This window comes from Vipera berus, assembly GCF_964194415.1.
Source record: "Vipera berus genome assembly, chromosome: 2".
NCBI classification, from domain to species: domain Eukaryota; kingdom Metazoa; phylum Chordata; class Lepidosauria; order Squamata; family Viperidae; genus Vipera; species Vipera berus.
In genome coordinates this window covers 278,816,916-278,835,626 of record NC_138203.1, presented here as the reverse complement: position 1 = coordinate 278,835,626, position 18,711 = coordinate 278,816,916, and the positions used below count along the sequence as shown (strand labels likewise).

Here is an 18,711-nt window from a genome sequence, read left to right as displayed (position 1 = left end):
CCGGGTCGTGGGTTCCTCTGCCCATGCGAAGAGTGTGTCTTTGTTGGCCGGAAGCCCCTCCTGCTCCAGTTGAACGGAGCGATCTTCCTTTTTATTAGGTTTTCCTCGTTAGGCACTCCGTTCAGAGTGCCAGTCAGGAGCAATGGATTTAACAATAATGATGATGATGATGATAATAACAGTAACAACAACAACAATAATAATAATAATAACAACACCAATTTACAATGCCTTGGTAAGGTCATACCTGGAATACTGCATCCAGTTATGGTCACCACGATGTAAAAAAGATGTTGAGACTCTGGAAAGAGTACAGAGTAGAGCAACAAAGATGATTGAGGGACTGGAGACTAAAACATATAGGGAACGGTTGCTGGAATTGGGTATGAGTAGTTTAATGAAGGGAAGGGTGAGGGGTGACATGATAGCAGTTTTCCAATATCTCAGGGGCTGCCACAAAGAAGAGGGAGTCAAGCTATTCTCCAAAGCGCCCGAAGTCAGGACAAGAAGCAACGGATGGAAACTAGTCAAGGAGAGAAGCAACCTAGAACTAAGGAGAAACTTCTTGACAGTTAGAACAATTAATCAGTGGGACAACCTGCCTCCAGAAGCTGTGAATGCTCCAACACTGGAAGTTTTTAAGAAGAGACTGGACAGCCATTTGTCTGAAATGGTACAGGGTTTCCGGCCTTAGTAGTGGGTTGGACTAGATGACCTCCAAGGTCCCTTCCAACTTATTATTATTACAAGAATAAGAAGTTGGAAGGGACCTTGGAGGTCATCTAGTCCAACCCCCTGCTCAGGCAGGAAACCCTGTACCATTTCAGTCAGTCTCTTCTTAAAAACGGAAAAACGGAGAGAAATTAAATCCCTCTGCTGATCTCCTGACTTTCCCTTGTATTCTCCCGTGTTCCTTTTTTCTAACAACTCTCCATACGTGACCGTTTCCCTTTGCCTGCTCTTTTCGTTTCCCATAAATCGTCTTCTTCTGCCAAGAATTTCTCGGGCACCGTCCCGGTTTTATATCCCTTCCGGATTCCCAATGCATCACTTCGATCACAAGGATTGTTGAAGTTGTACCACGTACAAACCAGGCCACCCAAATTTCAGCTCCTGCTCTTCTTATTTTAAAATTCTCTTTATTTCTCAGCAAAACTCATTCTGTTTGCCCAAACCGAACAGGCTGCAAAGGAGAATTTCCCAATCAGACTATCTATCCTCTTTTCTTTACATCCTGAAGAGTTTTAAAATTCAACTTTTGTTTTAAACAGAAACGTCACGGAAGTAGGTAAAAGCATTCATTTTTAATCACAGAAATTCTCCCCAGCCAGAGTTGTAATTCCCACATCCTAACACATCCTTCTCGATTTCATCCCGTGCCTTAACGTAATTATTTTGACATACAATTTCTATTTTTAAAAAATAATGCTCATGTTTCTTACACTTCCCCCCCCAACAGTTCTATTTGCTCTCCCATGTTCATATTTAGTTTGTGATCTTTATATTAATTTTAAAACCAGCTGTTGACCAACACAAAAATATTATTTTCCCATTAATATTTTTGTTCCTTACAAAAAGGTTTCCCAAAATTACGGGCTTCCGGTGGCGGCGCGGCGCCGAAGACAGCCTTCCCGGGCTGCCCGCGGCTCAGCTGTTTGTTTTTTCGCCCGAAACAGCGCTGATCAGCTGTTCGGGCGAAATTGAAGCCCCCTCCTCGGGAGAAGAGGAGGGGGTGAGGTCTCAGGTAGGGGTAGAGTTCTCCGGGGCCGCCTGAGCTTGGAGCTTGGGCGGCTGAAGGATTGAACTCCCCCGAAGCCTGGGTTGCTCCCAGCTGGCCGGCGTCTCTGCTCCGAACTTCTTGGAGCAGAGCCAGGCGTCTGCGAACCATCCCTGCCTGAGGAAAGAACTATGATTTAAAGGAGCAGGCAGAGCGGTGCAAGAGGTAAAGGTGAAGAGGATTATTTTACTATACTTTCTAGCTTTTTGGACTTTTTAAACTTTAAGTGAAAGTGCGTCATAATTGAGGACTAAAAGATGGCGGCGAAACCTCCCCCTAAAACTCTTCGGAGCGGTGGATCCTCGCCGGTGCAACAATCATCACTACAGGCGTTGCACCCTTCTGAAGTGCTGACACCGAAGGATTTACGAGATGCTCTGGATAAACTTTTGGAATCAATCAATCAATCAATCGGTGATAAATTTGCACAGATGAAGGAGAAATTGGAGAAATTGGAGGAGAGAATGGAAGAGAGGATGGAACAGAAGTACAGCGTGATGAAGGTAGACATTTTGTCTTCAGTGCATAAAGTGGCGGGATGTGTGGAAGAATTAGATGAAAAAATGGATGATCTGGCTCAAAGGAACGCTATATTAGAAGTAAAAGCACGGGAGAATGAAAATGCAAGAGACAAAATGGAAAGGGAGTTAAGCCTAGCCCAATATTACCAGATGCAGTTTGCTGTTAGAATCAGAGGGTTAAAAGAGAACATTAAAGAAGATTTAAAGCAGCTGATTTCTGAGGCTCTTGAAGTGGTATTAAACCAGCCAGCATCTGAAATAAGAGCAGCTATGGATAAAGTGTTTCGGGTGAATTCATGGATTGCCAGACAGAGAAAATTGCCTAGAGATGTGGTGGTTTACTTTGCAAAAAGAGAGATTAGAGATCAAGTTATACAAGCTGCCTATGATGCTAAAGTGGTGATTGCTGAACAAGAAGTCTTGGTTTTAAAAGAAATTCCTCCAAGGATTTTAAGGGGAAGGAAGGACTATACATTTCTCGTGCATGAGCTTAAGCAAAGAGATATAAGGTTCAGATGGGAGATTCCAGATGGGCTGATGGTGATGCATGAAGGTAAAAGGTATCGGCTGATTACTGTGAAGCAAGCGCGTGATTTTTACAATAACGTCTTAAAAGCAACCCCATCAACACTTCTGGAAGCTGGAAAGGGATCGGGAGAAGGAGAACATCAAGAGGATGAAACAGAGGAAAGTGGCCCTGGAGTAGATCAAGATACAACTTCTTTGGATGATCCTAGAGAGCAAAGAGTAACGCGTGCTGCTTTAAAACGAGCAAAGAAAATAAAAGAACAAGATCAGCAAAAGTCTTCAGATTCTTCACAACGTACGCAAGCTGTGGGAGGAGCACGGCCTAAAGAAATTAGCCCTATCAAAGCTGTGCTCCAAGAGCTTTGGGAGGATATGCATGGCAACTAAATTTCTAACCTGGAATGTTAATGGACTAAATTCACCGCAGAAGAGGAAGAAAGTTTTTCAATATTTAAAACAATTTAAGATAGATGTTATATGTTTGCAAGAAACGCATATTAGAGTTTTGGATCAAAAGTATTTATTGAACTCGAGACTGGGTACGCAATTTGTTGCCTCTGCAGAGAATAAGAAAAATGGAGTGGTTGTTTATGTTAAAAGTGCCTTAACAGCAGACTTAATTGAAGTAGATAAGCATGGAAGATATGTTATGATTGAGCTGTTGTTAGAAGGCAAAAAGACGCTTCTAGTTGGATTATATGCACCTAATCAACAACAAGCGGATTTTTTTAGCTTACTCCACACAAAGCTTACCCAGTTGGATTATAAATCTTTTATTCTTATGGGAGACTGGAATGGTGTCTTGGATGCACAGTTGGACAAGGCTGGAGCTTTTAAGCGTATTCCAAGTCATGCTAGATTGCCTAAATCTTTTTTTGAAATGAAGGACGACCTGGAATTGAGAGATATTTGGCGTGAGAGGCATTTGCAGGAGAAGGATTATACTTTTTATTCTGATAGACACCAATCTTTTTCGAGGATTGATTTTATTTTGTTGACTAATGATTTTTTTTTAAGAACTAAAAAGGTGAAGATTTGTGCAAGAACTATTTCTGACCACAGTCCAGTTTGGTTGGAGATTGATAAGGAGAAAAGAGACAGGCGCTCATGGCGTGTAAATGAGAATTTGTTTAGAAATCAGAGAAATGTGGAAGAATGCAAACAGCGGATGAAGGATTTTTTTGAGATTAATATGAATAAGGGTACCTCTATGGATATGGTTTGGGATGCTAGCAAGGCATATATGAGAGGGGTGTTGATATATATGAATAACAGACATAGACGTGCAGTGGAAACTAGAAGGAAAGAACTGGAGAATGAAATAAAGGAAAAAGAAAAGGCTTTGATTCTGAATCCAGAGGATGTGAAGGTTAAGGAGGCTATTAGACTGCTAAGAGGACAATTTGATAAATTAATGGCAGATCAAGTGGCAACCAATCTGCGGTTTGCTAAGCATAATACTTTTTGCAACGCTAATAAGCCAGGCAGATGGTTAGCTTATAGACTGAGGAAAAAACAAAGGGCCTCTAATATAGATAAGATTGAGTATAAAGGAAGGGTTGTGTTTCAACAGAATCTTATTAAGGATGCTTTTGTGGATTTTTATTCGAAATTATATACTAAAGAGGAAATTAATGTAAAAGATATTGACATATATTTGGAGAATGCTAGCATCCCAGTTCTTACGCAAGTACAAAAAGAGGGGATTAATCAACTGATTACAGAAGAAGAAATTCTTACAGCAATTAAGGAATTGAAGTTGGATAAAGCGCCAGGTACGGATGGCTTGACTGCAGCCTATTATAAAAATTTACAATTAGAAATGATAAAGCCGTTAAAGGAACTGTTTCAGACAATTCAGAGGGAGGGAAAGGTGCCACCGTCTTGGAGAACAGCTTTTATCTCTTTGATTCCGAAGGAAGACCAGGATGCTACTCAAGTTAAAAATTACAGACCGATATCGCTTTTGAACACAGATTATAAGATATTTGCTAAGGTTTTGGCTAATAGACTGATGAGGGTTCTGCAACAGGTGATTCATGGGGATCAAACGGGGTTTATTAGTGGTAGGCAAATGAAAAATAATGTGAGACATATAGTTGATGTTTTAGAGTTTTTGGAAAGGCACAACCAGATCTCTGCAGCGCTAATTTTTTTAGATGCTGAAAAGGCCTTTGATCAATTGAATTGGCAATTTTTGTTGAAAGTTTTAGATAAAATGGATTTTGGGGAAAATTTCTTACAGCCGATTAGGGCATTATATCAAAAACAAACTGCCCGAATCATAGTTAACAATAGCCTGACAGCAGCATGTAACATTGAGAAGGGCACAAGGCAGGGGTGTCCGTTATCGCCCTTGTTATTTGTGTTAACATTAGAGATATTATTGGTTAAGATTCGGAGTTCGGGAAAAATTAAGGGGATACAAGTTGGGGATCAGGACTATAGATTGAGAGCATTTGCAGATGATCTGGTTGTTACAGTGACCCAGCCAGAGCACTCTGTTGTGGACCTGATGGAGATAATAACACAATATGGGAAGGTTTCTGGATTTAAGGTAAATACACAGAAAACTAAAATTTTGGCTAAAAATATGACAGTTTCACAGAAGGCTCTCTTAGAAGGATTAACTGGATTTGAGATTGTTAAGAGGGTTAAATATTTGGGGGTGATTTTGTCGCCCTCTAATACAAAGCTATATAAAAATAATTATGAAAAATTATGGGGGAAAATTCAAAAAGAATTGGAGAGTTGGCAAAAATTGCAATTGTCTTTGTTGGGACGGATTGCAGCAGTGAAAATGAATGTCCTGCCCAAATTTTTATTTTTGTTTCAAATGATACCGATCCTTAAGAAAGATTCTAATTTGGAGGAATGGCAGCGTGGTATCAATAAATTTGTGTGGGCAGGGAAAAAACCACGAGTTAAACTTAAGATTATGCAGGATACTCGTGAGAGAGGTGGTCTTAAACTGCCTAATTTTAAATTATACTATGAAGCTGCTGCATTAGTAGGAATAAGTGATTGGATTAATTTGACGCAAGGGAGGTTATTAAATCTTGAGGGCCATGATTTGTGGTTTGGCTGGCATGCATATTTGTTGTATGATAAGAAGGTAGACAATGTGTTTAGGGTGCACATTTTAAGACAGGCATTGCTGAGAGTTTGGAAGAAGTATAGACATAAGTTGAGTTGCAAGATACCATTGTGGGCAATTCCAAAACACGCAATAGAAAATATTCATGCTGGCTTCAAACATGATGTGACTACGTACAAGGAGATTTTAACTTTGGAAAGAAATGTTTGGTGTTTGAAATCATATAGCCTCTTGCGAGAAGAGAAGGTTGTTCAAAACTGGTTTCAATATATTCAGCTACGGGCCAGGTGGAAAGACCAGAAAAATGGTTTTACAATGATTGATGAAAATTTGATAAAGCAAGTTAGAAATCAGGGATCAGCACATATCAAACGGATATATCTTGCATTGATAGAGATTGATTCAGAGACAGAGCTTGTTAAGGATTGTATGATAAAATGGGCCCAAAACATCCAAGAAGTTATCACAATGGACATGTGGGAAAAGATTTGGGTGAGGAACGTAAAATTTACTCAAGCTCAAAATCTAAGAGAGAACTTTTATAAAATGTTTTATAGATGGCATTTAGATCCTAAAAAGCTTGCAAGTATGTATCCGAATTACCAGCCTAAATGTTGGAGGTGTGGTGATGAAGATGCAACATATTTTCACATATGGTGGACATGTAAGAAGGTCAAGGCTTTTTGGATAAAAGTCTGGTGGAATATGCAGAAGATTTTTAAACAGAGGATAAAGTTTTGTCCGCAACTTTTTTTGTTGGGAATAATTGCAGACGCTACAGTTGTGGACACTAAGTTGATGTTGAACCTAATTACGGCAGCAAGACTTTTGATAGGCCAATATTGGAAGAAAGAGGAATTGCCGACCATAGAAGAGTGGACTTTAAAGGTTTCCGACCTGGCAGAGATGGCGAAGATTTCGGCTTATTTGAAAGATCATTCGCAAGAACGCTATATTATGGAATGGAGAAAATGGATTGAGTTTATCCAGAACAAGTATAGGGTTAAGAAGTTTTATGTAGCATTCGAATAAGTCTTCTTTCGTTTTTTTTTCTTTTTTATTTTAGTTTTTTTTTATATATAGTTAATATTGTTAAGGTGTGTCTTATCCTATATAAGCTAGAGAGTAATGGATTTTAGATTTTATAGTGGGTAGTATATGGTTGCTTATGATTGTCTTTTTATAGATATATACCTTGTATTTAGCTCTGGGAAGTCGGGGGGGGGAGGGGGGGATGGAGGGAGGGGAGGAGGGAGGGAGGTTGGGGGGAGGTAGGGGGGGGAGGAGGTAGGGGGGGAGTAGGGAGGGGGAAGGTGGGTTTTTTAAAGGAAAATTGTATTTTAAAACTTTTCAATAAAAAAAAAAAGGTTTCCCAAAATTACTACTGAATTATCAGCAAATGCCCTTCCCCCCACCCCCCAGGTTTCAGCACAAACCCTTTCCCTCTTTGCAGTTTTTCTCCGAGAAGCTCCTGAGTTTTAACTGGACCCCAGACTTGCCTTAACCCCATCTTGCCAGACCCAGAGACCCTCCCTTCCACTGTGCTTGTCTCAGCTAAGAGGCCACCCCTGGCCACTCTAGGAAAGCTCGGCAGTGCTGGATGGGAGACCACTAGGAGGTCCTTGGGCTCTGGGTTGGCTGGGAGGTAAATACACGTTCAAGAGGAAAATGGGATCTCCCTGTCATTTTAGGTGCAATGGAATCACAAGGCAATTTCCACGACCTCATATTATCTGAGGCGTCTAATTGGAGTTTCCTTCTTCCCTTCTGGATCACAAAATCTTAATATACAAAACGAAAAATTAAAAAAAATCAGAAATAAAATTTTGAATTCTGCTGAAGATGGAGGTTTGTTGTCACTGTGAGTTGGGGGGGTGGAAGCACGGAGGGAGGATCAGCTAATCTCAATGTATACATGGTTGTACTTTGACAATAAAGGTTCGTTCATTCTCGAAGCATTTCTGGAATCTCTCCTTGTTGGATGCTTTGGTGTACAAAAAGCACATGAAACTGGGACAAAAAAAATTGCCACGCTGGTTTTCTGATTGTGAAGGTTTCCCCACACCAAAAAACTGTAGGATGTCCCTTCTGGGATTGTGTGATGTTGCTGGTGAATTATAAGATGTGACATTTAGAAAAATGTTTTCCACATTCTTCACAACTGAAGGGGTTTGTCTCTACGATGGACTTCCTGATGCCTTTTTAGCTGAGATTTACAAGGAAAAGTTTTCTCACACTCTGCACACTTGTAAGGCGACTTCCCTGTGTGACTTCTGGTGTGCTTGCAAAGTGATGAGGTTCGGGCAAAACATTTCCCACACTCCAGACATTTATATGGTTTCTCTCCAGTGTGGGTTCGCTGATGTCTCACAAGAGTATTTTTTTGAGAAAAACATCTATCGCACTCCGAGCATTTATGAGACTTCTCACCTGTATGGATTCGGCTGTGGTTTCTAAGGGTATATGAATGAGCAAACGCTCTCCCACAGTCTAAACATTTGTAGTTTCTTTCCCCTGTGTGAACTTTTACATGACTTCTAAGGTTTGATGTGGTAGAATAAAATTGTCCACATTCGAAGCATTGATATGGCTTCTCCCCCGTGTGGGTTTTATGATGTTTCCAAAGGTTTCCCTGTTGAGCAAAACATTTTCCACATTCTACACATTTGTATGGCTTCTCCCCTGTGTGGATTTTATGGTGTGTCCAAAGGGCTCCTTTTTCAGCAAAAGATTTTCCACATTCTAGGCACCTGTACGGCTTCTCCCCCGTGTGGATTTTATGATGTCTCCAAAGGTTTCCATGTTGAGCAAAACATTTCCCACATTCTAGGCATCTGTACGGCTTCTCTCCTGTGTGGAGCCTCTGATGCCTTCCAAGGCTTTGTTTTAGGGTAAAGCATTTCCCACACTCCCCACATTTGTATGGTTTCTCCCCCGTGTGGATTCTCTCATGAAGTTGAAGCTCTCTTTGTGTAAGAAAATCTTTCCCACACTCCCCACATTGATAGGGTTTCTCCCCTTTGTGCCTCTTCTGATGTCTCCGAAGATCAGAAAGACACATAAATCGTCTCTCACACTCTGGACATTCATGGGGTCTCTCTCCGGTGTGACGTCTTTGATGCTGCACCAGGCTTGATTTCTCGGAAAAACATTTCCCGCATTTGAGGCACTTTTCATTTTTCTCCCCTCTGTGTGTTTTCTCATGAGTCCGAAGAGTTGAACTCTGGATGAAACATTTTCCACACTCAAAGCATTTGTAAGATTTTATTCCTGCATGAATCTTCTCATGGACCCAAAGACTTCCCGTCCAAGAAAAGCTCTTCCCACATTCCCAGCACTTGTAAGGTTTCTCCCCTGTGTGAATTCTCTCGTGCTTTCTGAGATTGCTTTTTTTACTGAAAGATTTCCCACATTCCGGACACTGATAGGGTTTCTCTCCAGTGTGGATTTTCTGATGGGTAAGAAGCTGTGACTTTTGACCGAAGCATAAATCACATTCCTCACATTTATGGGGTTTTAATCTGGAGGAGCGTCTGAGATCTTTGGCATCTTTTCCAAAAAGGGATTTCTCACTCTCCAAACCTTGACTGGATCCGCTTCCCACATGGACCTTCCTGTGGCTCAAAAGGAGGGACCGGCGAGCAAAGGATTTCCCACACTCTGAGCATTCATGGGTTCTTTTGTGGTTTTTCGGAGAGCTGCTTGTGTCTGACGGGGGATTTGTGAGTTTCCCGCCCTCCATGCTTTCTGGCAGTTGCTGCCTGGTGCTGATTTTCTACTATCTCTTGAAAGTTGACTTGCAGGTGAATCTTTGGTCAGAGTTGTTTTCCTGCTGGTGGAAAAAGAAAAAAGACGAGAATAATGTTTCCTTTTGAGAAAGGTAGAGAATCACAAAATCGTAGCCTTGGAAGGGACCATGAAGCTCTTCCAATCCAACCAGTCTGTCACGGGCAGGGGTCCGCAGTACACCCCAGACAACATCTCCATTGATTTTGTCACCCTAGATCCCTCGGAGGCAAACTCTTCTGCTGTTCAATGACTCTTATCTTTTCCTCCTTGGTTCTCGTCCTATGACGACGTGAAAAAGAAGGCCTGAAACTTTAGGTAGGAGGAAGGCCCAGGCAAGGGACGTGGGCGTGTCTGGGGGTAGGGGAGATCCAGGTGACCAGGCTCAGGTCACCCATGAGTTCGGGGGTGATGAAGGGATGCATAGCTGCAGCCACCCATGGAAGTCTGGGCCGCCCTATCCAGGCCATGGAAAGCAGCCCTGATTGACAGCAATGCTGGGGCTGGGCCTTAAGTGGAGGCCTGGGGTCACTGAACCCAGACCTGCACTTCAGCCCACTGTCACCTCAGGCACTGAGAAATGAGGCCTTGATCCCCAGACCGGAGGCCTTTGCAGCCTTGCGCCATTCTCCAAGCTGTGTGTTCCTTACTGTTACTAAGCAACGTGTCCCAAAGCATCAGTAAGCTTCTTCAGGGCCCCCTCAACTGACTGACAGCAATGCTGAGGCTGGGCCTTAAGTGGAGGCCTGGGGCCTTCAACAGTTTCAGCCAGCGGTCATTGAACCCAGACCTGGACTTCAGCCCACTGTCACCTCAGCCACTGAGAAATGAGGCCTTGATCCACCCGAGGGATTCATAACTGCCTTGCCCAATCGCACTCACCATGTAGTCCTCAATGGAGCTACCTTACGGTTTGACCCAGCACTTTGGGAGCAAAACACAACTTCTATGCGTTGCTCTTTTGTCCAATAAAGATTTTAAAAATATACAGTATGCTTATTCTCCAAACCAAGATTTAATCAAGATTTGTTTACTCACCTTTAAAGTTACAACTAAGAGGTCTCTGGGTCACTTGTTCCTCCCTGTGGGTCAAGGTCAGGTATGGCCCTCACTGATGACCAGTTTGATTTCTTCTTAAACGATTGGCCCTTTGTGTAGGAAGCTGCTTCTCCAACCGGGCCACGATTTCCAAAATCTCTAGAATGGAGTCCCGGCCAAAGGTTGGTGGGTCCCGATCCAAGAACACCCCACCACCACCACCATTTCTCTTCTGTGGAGCTCATGGACACATCGTCACTGGTCTCCTGCAAAGAGAAATGAGAAAGGTTTAGATGCCGACAGTAATCTGAATATAATCCGCAAACGACTTAGAAAAGGGATGAGAATACGGAAATATTTGTTGAGGATATAAAATAATGGATATAGAATCCTGATTCAAGAAGATCTTGATGAGCACAATCAGGACTGGAATCTCGATCATTCAGTGAAATAATAGTTATGTGAAGGGTCCCATGCCCCCCTTTGTCCCCAAGCGCAATCCCACACTCCTGGTTACAGTTATTAAATCATCTTGAGGGTTCTTAAGTGGAGGAAGGTCCAAGCAAGGGGTGTAAGGGTTTCTTGAGAGTAGGGGAAGTTTTGTAGACCAGACACAGCGCCCCCCCCTCAATGAGTCTGGGGGTGATGAAGTGGGAATTCAAAGCTGCAGCCACCCGTGGAGACCTAAACCGCCCTATTCTAGCCATGCAAAGCAGCCCTGACTGACAGCAATGCTGAGGCTGGGCCTTAAGTGGAGGCCTGGGGCCTTCAACAGTTTCAGCCAGTGGTCACTGAACCCAGACCAGGACTTCAGCCCACTGTCACCTCAGCCACTGAGAAATGAGCCCTTGATCCCCAGACCAGAGGCCTTTGCAGCCTTGTGCCATTCTCTAAGCTGCGTGTTCCATGCATGTTTTCAGTCAAGATGTCCCAAAGCATCTCTGACCTGCTTCAAGACCCCCTCAACTCGCACGTGCCCTGTGCCAGCAGTCACATGGCCTCTCCTGCCCACTTCAGGCAACCCCAGATTCCTTACCTGAGACTTTGCTTGCTTAATGCCCCGTGAAATTGCTCAACAACCAGGCTCACAAGAGCAGGATTGCAACGTTTGAGAAGAGCAGCCAAGTCACATCTCAATGACCGCTTCACGCAACGACCAAGATTCCGGTCCAAATTGTGGTAAGTCAGTCCAGAATAAACTATAGGAATCAGGGAAAAATTAAGGCATCACATAAAAGAAGGGAAGAGAATTGAGGTTAGTGTAACCAACCCACCCATTTCTGATGCCCCTTTTTTTCCTCTTTCTGATTTTGCACTTATGAGCTCCATCCCATCACGACTACTTGCTCCTGACTTCCTCGCGAAATATTTCCAGGAATATCCTGGAAAAGGTGATCTAACAATGGATCTGAGAAAGAACTAGAAACAAACAAAGCTATTACTAGAAGCCAACATGGGTTTGTCAAAAACAGATCAGGGGAGATTTATTATTTAGCGTATGGCTGGTCACACACAGAATTAAAAGCACTTCAGATTTACAAGTTAGAACAGTTAAAACAATTTTTTTTTAAAAAAAGAAGCAATTATGAAACCTAAGAGGAAAACAGAAATAACATTTCAGAGTTTAATGTCGAGTTTGGGGATCCAGTCAGTAGCTGCCGTTGTTACGCAGAGGAAGTCCTTAAAATCTCCTGGGTATCTTCTATTAGTGCATGCCCTCACTATATGTTGGATAGTCTGTCGGGGAGCCCCGTAATCACATTGTGCTGAAGCTGTCTTTCCCCATTTATACAGAGAATCGGCACACAGCCCATGAGTCGTTCTAATTCTACTGTATGTCACCCATATGTGTCGGGGTAGATTAAATCCTGGAGGTATACTATTAGGATTAATATGCTCAGAAATATCTTGGGAGGTATAGCTACTCCATGCTTCCATCCACTTTTGTATAGTGCTCTGATGTTTGGCCAGCAGCTTAAGCGCTGTGAGGAGTGGTGGATTTCTTGACTTCAATCGACATCTTAAAAGATCAGAGGTATAGGCATGAATGGGTAGAGAGGAGTTTAGCAGGATCTTACTGATTAGTGGAACAGCAAAACTACGTGGATACCGTACACCTGGACTTCAGTAAGGTGTGTGAAAAAGTAAACCACAGCAGACTTCTTGGCAAGATAGAAAAATGTGGGATAAACAGCATCACCCCCAGATGGATTCATAACTGGCTGATGAAATCCACTGCTTAACCTGGAAAGCAGCTCCTTTTTCATGGCTGTTTTCACCACACAGGACCTTCTGGGTGGTGACCTCCCACTTCTGGAAGCTTCCATAAAAACAGGTGCAAACTGCCACTGCCCTGCAGGTTTTTCAGGGTACAGATGGCAAGCATGTATGTATTACATACACATATTTAAATACCTGGGCCTGTATGAGATGCACAAGTGACTGCAGCCCCCTTCCTCCAATAATTTATCCTCACAGTCACAAAAAGGACAACTGAGGCTAAGCGATCGTGATGGCCAAGATGAAGCAGCTACGTTCCATCTACATTATAAATATGTCTTTAAGATAAACAACTTTTATTTGGACTCCACATGTCCCTGCAGTGTTTTGATTAAAGTGCAGGAAGTCCTCAGCATACATCCGTTCATTCAGCAACCATTCAGAATCCTAGAAGTTGGACTCATGATTACAGCATCAGTGTGGTACATGCCTGTTGTGCGATTACATTACAAAGAGCCACACTGAGGTTTTATTTCACAATCCTAAAAGAGGATTCCCCAACCCAGTTCAGAACTGGCGACCCTGGTCTCTTGTGGGGTCTCTTCCACTGGGAATATGACAGGACCGAGGGGCGGATAAGGGGGCAAAAAAGATCCTGAAGCTTAACTGGCATCTGGAAGATATTCCCCCCCCCCCGGGATCGCAATCGTTACTTAATAACACCCAGGTCAGGGAATCCTTTTCTCACTTTACCACAATTACGAACTGCTTTGTGTGGTTTTTTTGAAAAGATTTAAGGATAAAACCTTTTTCTATGCTACAAATATTTCTGGGGACTCAACAAATGTACGATGACAATTTTCTCATATCAGATTGACAGATTTTCCAGTCACCAAGCTCTGATGCACCTGGATTTCAGTAAGGCATGTGACAAAGCAGAGCACAGTCTACTTCTTGACAAGATAGAAAAATGTGGGATAGACAGCATCACCACCAGATGGATTCCTAACTGGCTGACCAACCATACTGAACACGTACTCCTGAATGGAATTGTATTATACCTTTATCCAGCACCTTGGGAGCAAAACACATTTCTCTACACTGCTCTTTTGTCAAATAGATTAAAAAAAATATATGCTTATTCTCCAAACTAAGATTTAACCAAGATTTGTTTAAGGTAAAGGTAAAGGTTCCCCTGCACATGCGTGCTAGTCGTTTCCAACTCCATTTCAAAGCCGAAGAGCCAGCGCTTGTCCGAGGATGTATCCGTGGTCATGTGGCCGGCATGACTAGACGCCAAAGGCGCACAGAACACTGTTACCTTCCCACCGTAGGGGTCCCTATTTTTCTACTTGCATTTTTATGTGCTTTCGAACTGCTAGGTGGGCAGAAGCTGGGACGAGTAACAGGCGCTCACTCTGTTACGCGGCACTTGGAATTTGACCCGCCAAACTGCCGACCTTCTGATCGACAGGCTCAGCATCCTAACCCACTGAGCCACCAAATCCCTTAAGATTTGTTTACTCACCTTTAAAGATACAGCTAAGAGGCCTCTGGGACACTTGTTCTCCCTGTGGGTCAAGGCCAGGTATGACTGCTGACCGTTTGATCTTGCCTGATCGATTGATCCTTTGTGCAGGAAGGTGCTTCTCCAACAGAGCCACGATTTCCAAATTCTCTAGGGCAGAATCTCGGCCAAAGATTGGTGGGTCCCGATCCAAGAACGCCCCACTTCTCCTCTGTGGAGCTCACAGCCACATCGTCACTGGTCTCCTGCAAAGAGGAATGAAAAAGGCTCAGATGCTGACAGTAATCTGAACATAATCTGCAAATGGCTTGGAAAAGGGAGGAAAATGTGAAATTATTTCTGGAGGGTACAAAATAATGGAGAATCGCGATTCAACAAGATCTTGATGAGCCAAAATGGAAGAAACCAGCAAGATGAAGTCCAACAGGGACCAAGGCAGAGTTGTGAGTAGGAAAACTCAATGGAATATGAGAGATCAAATGGGGCAGAGCATGTGTGGAAATTGCTGCTTTTTCCTGCTCTTTTTGGAGGCTGGGAGGCCACAAAGATTCCAGGCAGGTGTTTCAAAAAATATTTACAATTATGCAAGGCAGCCTTTTGGCCATCAATCAGCTTGTTTTATTACCTGCTCACAGGACCAGCCTGAAAACTTGTGTCCTTTGAACAACACCCACCAAGAAGGGGCTACCATATCACAGCCTCTTCAGGGCAAAACAAGGACAATATAATGTTTAGGAATCCGTCCCGGCTTTTTTGAAGCAGAACCAAAGTAAACGTTGCCCTACAAACAAAGGATTTTATTGTTAGCTTTCTGCACTGAGCTCAGCGAAAGAGGATCTCCTGGAGGGTCAAGAAAAACATGAACCGCCTTCAGTTAATTTAAGCCTTTCCTGTTCCCTATAAACCCTCCCCCGTCCCCATCGCAATGAGGTCAGTGTGTGTTAGTACCTCATTACAAAGCTCCGTTTGCTCCATTTTCTGGAACTGAACGTGCGGGATACGCATGCCGGGAGACCTCTTGCTCTGACGGACCGCAGAGAGACCTTCGGAACGCAACTTCCCCAAAGCTCCCTCCCGGATCCACCCGGAGCACCGCGGGGAGCCTCGGAGGGGGCAGATCCAGCCCAGGGAGGGACCCCCCCCTTTGCCCCCCTGGAGGGAAAGGAAGGATCCGCTCCCTGCAGGCGACGCCAGAGCCGAATCTCCCCAAGGAAATCCCTGCAGGACGAAGAGGCGGATCCGCAGCTACCTTTCTGCTTGCGGGGAAAAGATCTCCTGGCGGGAGGGGCGCCCCGAAGGCCGGAGGGAGGAGAGCAGCCCGACTTGCCCTTGATCGAGATCCAGAAGCCTCTCTCGAGGGATCCAGCGCCGATCCTGCCGGGGCGAAGCGGGAAACAAGGAGGGAAGCGGGGAATCCACCGAGCGGGAGGGTGGGGGCGGGGCTTCGGCTCTCCTCTCGGTCTCCGCCTTTCAGCCCCGCCCCTTTGCGCCCTCAGCTCCTCCCATTCCCCCAATCTGCCTTCCCAGTTTGGAGCATCGCTGTCCAGGTTTCCTCTGCCCATGGAAAGAGAGTCGCCCTCTCTGCACGCTGGTAATGAGGCTGCCCCTCCTGCTCCAGTTTGGGCTTTTATAAAAACAGGATGGTCAACTTGGTCCACAGGCTGTAGTTACAACAGTGACAGCTCATATTTGTGTAAATTTTTTTGGATTGCTAATTTTTTGTTAGCAATTTGGATTGTTAGCAATCCAAAAAAATTTACATATATTTATATATGTATATATTTGTGTAAATTACTAACAAAGAATTAAGGGAGACTGAAATGCATTTCAAACTTATTACTTTTCATCAGTCAGCCATACCCTTCTGAGATTCGAACCAGGTTCGAATCTCAGAAGGGTATGGCTGACTGATGAAAACTAATAAGTTTGAAATGCATTTCAGTCTCCCTTAATTCTTTGTTAGTAATTTACATAAATATATGAGCTGTCCGGTGTGACTACTGCCTGTTCGATGGCCTTCAAGATAGGCTGAAAACAGGAAATAAAGATTTGCCCCATGTTTGGGGCCTAGCAAGGTAATCTAAATAGTTAACAAGTATTTGACATATGTATATGTATATATATATATATATATATATATATATATATATATATATATATATATATATATATATATATATATATATATATATATATATATATATATGTATATATATATGTATGTATATGTATATAGGTAGATAGATTAGATATAGATAGATATAGACATATAGATATATGTGTGTGTGTGTGTGTGTGTGTATATATATATGTATATGTATATGCATATATATGCATGTATATAAGGTGGCTCAGTGGGTTAGGACGCTGAGCTTGTCGATCAGAAGGTCGGCAGTTTGGCGGGTCGATAACAGAGTGAGCGCCTGTTACTCGTCCCAGCTTCTGCCAACCTAGCAGTTCGAAAGCACGTAAAAAATGCAAGTAGAAAAATAGGGACCGCTACAGTGGGAAGGTAACAGCGTTCCGTGCGCCTTTGGTGTCTAGTCATGCCGGCCAGATGACCACGGAGACGTCCTCGGACAAGCGCTGGCTCTCCGGCTTTGAAACGGAGATGAGCACCGGCCCCTAGAGTTGGAAACGACTAGCACGCATGTGCGGGGGAACCTTTACCTTTACCTTTATGTATGTATATATATCTATATGTATATATGTATGTATGTATGTATGTATGTATATGTGTGTACACACACACACACACACACCTTTTTTAGGTTTTTCTGTTTAGGAACTGCATTCGGAGTGCCAATATGTCCCAAAAATCTATAGCTACCTTTTTCTCTACCAGCTAAAAGACTTTATTGGTCTTCCTTCCCAGCTGAATAGTAAATATTGAATTTAACACCCAGGAGTTTTTAACACCTGTAATCTTCACATCCTACAGTGATCTGTAACAGCCACTGGTGCAGAGGTTACATGATGATCCTCCATGCTGAGAATTTAAATTGGGTGGGTGGGGGGGCGTCTTAAGACCAGGAGCATGTGGGGGAGGAGTGTTCTGCAGAGTCTCCGACTCTTTGGATTGCCCATCTCCTAATCCACAGAGCCCCCAGGACAAGAAAGAAGAGAGTTTGGCGGGGGGGGGGGGGAAGAAGCCCAGATCTCATGCTTGTTCTCCCTAGGGGCAATACAAAATGGGGAAACCAACCAGCTTCAAAATACCAAGCCGCTGCAGAGTGGAAATGATTTTACTTTTTATTTTCAATTTCTTTATATTGCACCTTTATTAGTTTTAGGGGAAAAAATGAAGACACAGAAGATGTCTATTTTCCTCAGAAGAACCCTGCGAGGTAGGTGAGGCTGAGAGAGTAATAAGGTTACTCAGCTGTATTTTTGGGGCCAAGGCTAGCCTTGAACTCATGGTCTACTTTCTAGCCCAGTGCCTTGACCACTAGGCCAAACTGGTTTTTCTGTTTGCACATAGGGGGTATGCATTGGGAGTGGTCTTTTAAGATGTGTGGACAACAACTCTCAGAATTCATGCTGGCTGAGGAATTCTGGGAGTTGAAATCCATACATGTTAAAAGTTGTCAAGCTTCAGAAACACTGATAAAGATGTACATAGGTATACACCAGTGTCCATGTAGCCACATAGGCGTGTTTAAGGAGTGTGCATGTTAATGAAAGTCATCAGGCCTTCAAGGAGAAGGAGAAATGTAAGGATCCAAATACATATTTAAGACCAGAACGTGTTCAAGATCAGTGTGGCTGGCAAGTGCCCTTGCTCACTTGCAAGGAGCAGCTGAAGAAGGAAAGGGAGACAAACCATTATAGAAAATGATAATTAACCCAGATCCTGACCCATACGATTTGCCATCTAGCCGGACCAGGAAGGAGACCCACTGGTTCAAATGGACAGATAAATGTTTTGCCACCTAGTGAAATAAGTCAATCGGAGAGTGAGTTAGGAGGTTGGTGTCTAAACTTGATAATAAAAGAAATGAAAATAAATATGTTCAGGTGGTCCTCAACTTAAAACTGTAATGGAGTCTGCCCGTTATTGATCTGAGTCATGGCTTTTGTGAGCGAAGTCCGTTATCGCAGGCTGAAGGCTGCGTGTGCTGAACTTCCACGGCCCCATAAGACCTGACCAGCATCAGGGTACCAGGCGCCTCTGGGGAACCAGGTGTTGGGATCAAGGTGCTCACAGGGGCCCCCA

At 43.4% G+C, this 18,711-nt stretch overlaps 1 protein-coding gene across 6 annotated transcripts in view; it reads right to left on the bottom strand.

Annotated features, from left to right (window-relative positions):
* Positions 1 to 8,077: 8,077 nt before the first annotated feature.
* Positions 8,078 to 18,711, bottom strand: part of LOC308661196 (uncharacterized protein) — a 118,797-nt gene continuing 108,163 nt past the window's right edge. The window contains exons 1-6 of one of the 6 annotated variants that reach the window (XM_081316052.1): positions 15,745 to 15,902; positions 15,121 to 15,335; positions 14,496 to 14,740; positions 11,784 to 11,946; positions 10,748 to 11,013; positions 8,078 to 9,755 (exon numbers count right to left, since the gene is read on the bottom strand). In XM_081316052.1, coding sequence (XP_081172178.1) covers positions 8,079 to 9,665 — 1,587 coding nt within the window. In that variant the 5' untranslated portion in view covers positions 9,666 to 9,755; positions 10,748 to 11,013; positions 11,784 to 11,946; ... (1 more) ...; positions 15,121 to 15,335; positions 15,745 to 15,902 and the 3' untranslated portion in view covers position 8,078. Of the gene's footprint in view, positions 9,756 to 10,747; positions 11,014 to 11,783; positions 11,947 to 14,495; positions 14,741 to 15,120; positions 15,336 to 15,744; positions 15,906 to 18,711 lie in introns of those variants that run through there. The other 5 variants (XM_081316051.1, XM_081316049.1, XM_081316050.1 and 2 more) reach the window with 5 other exon arrangements.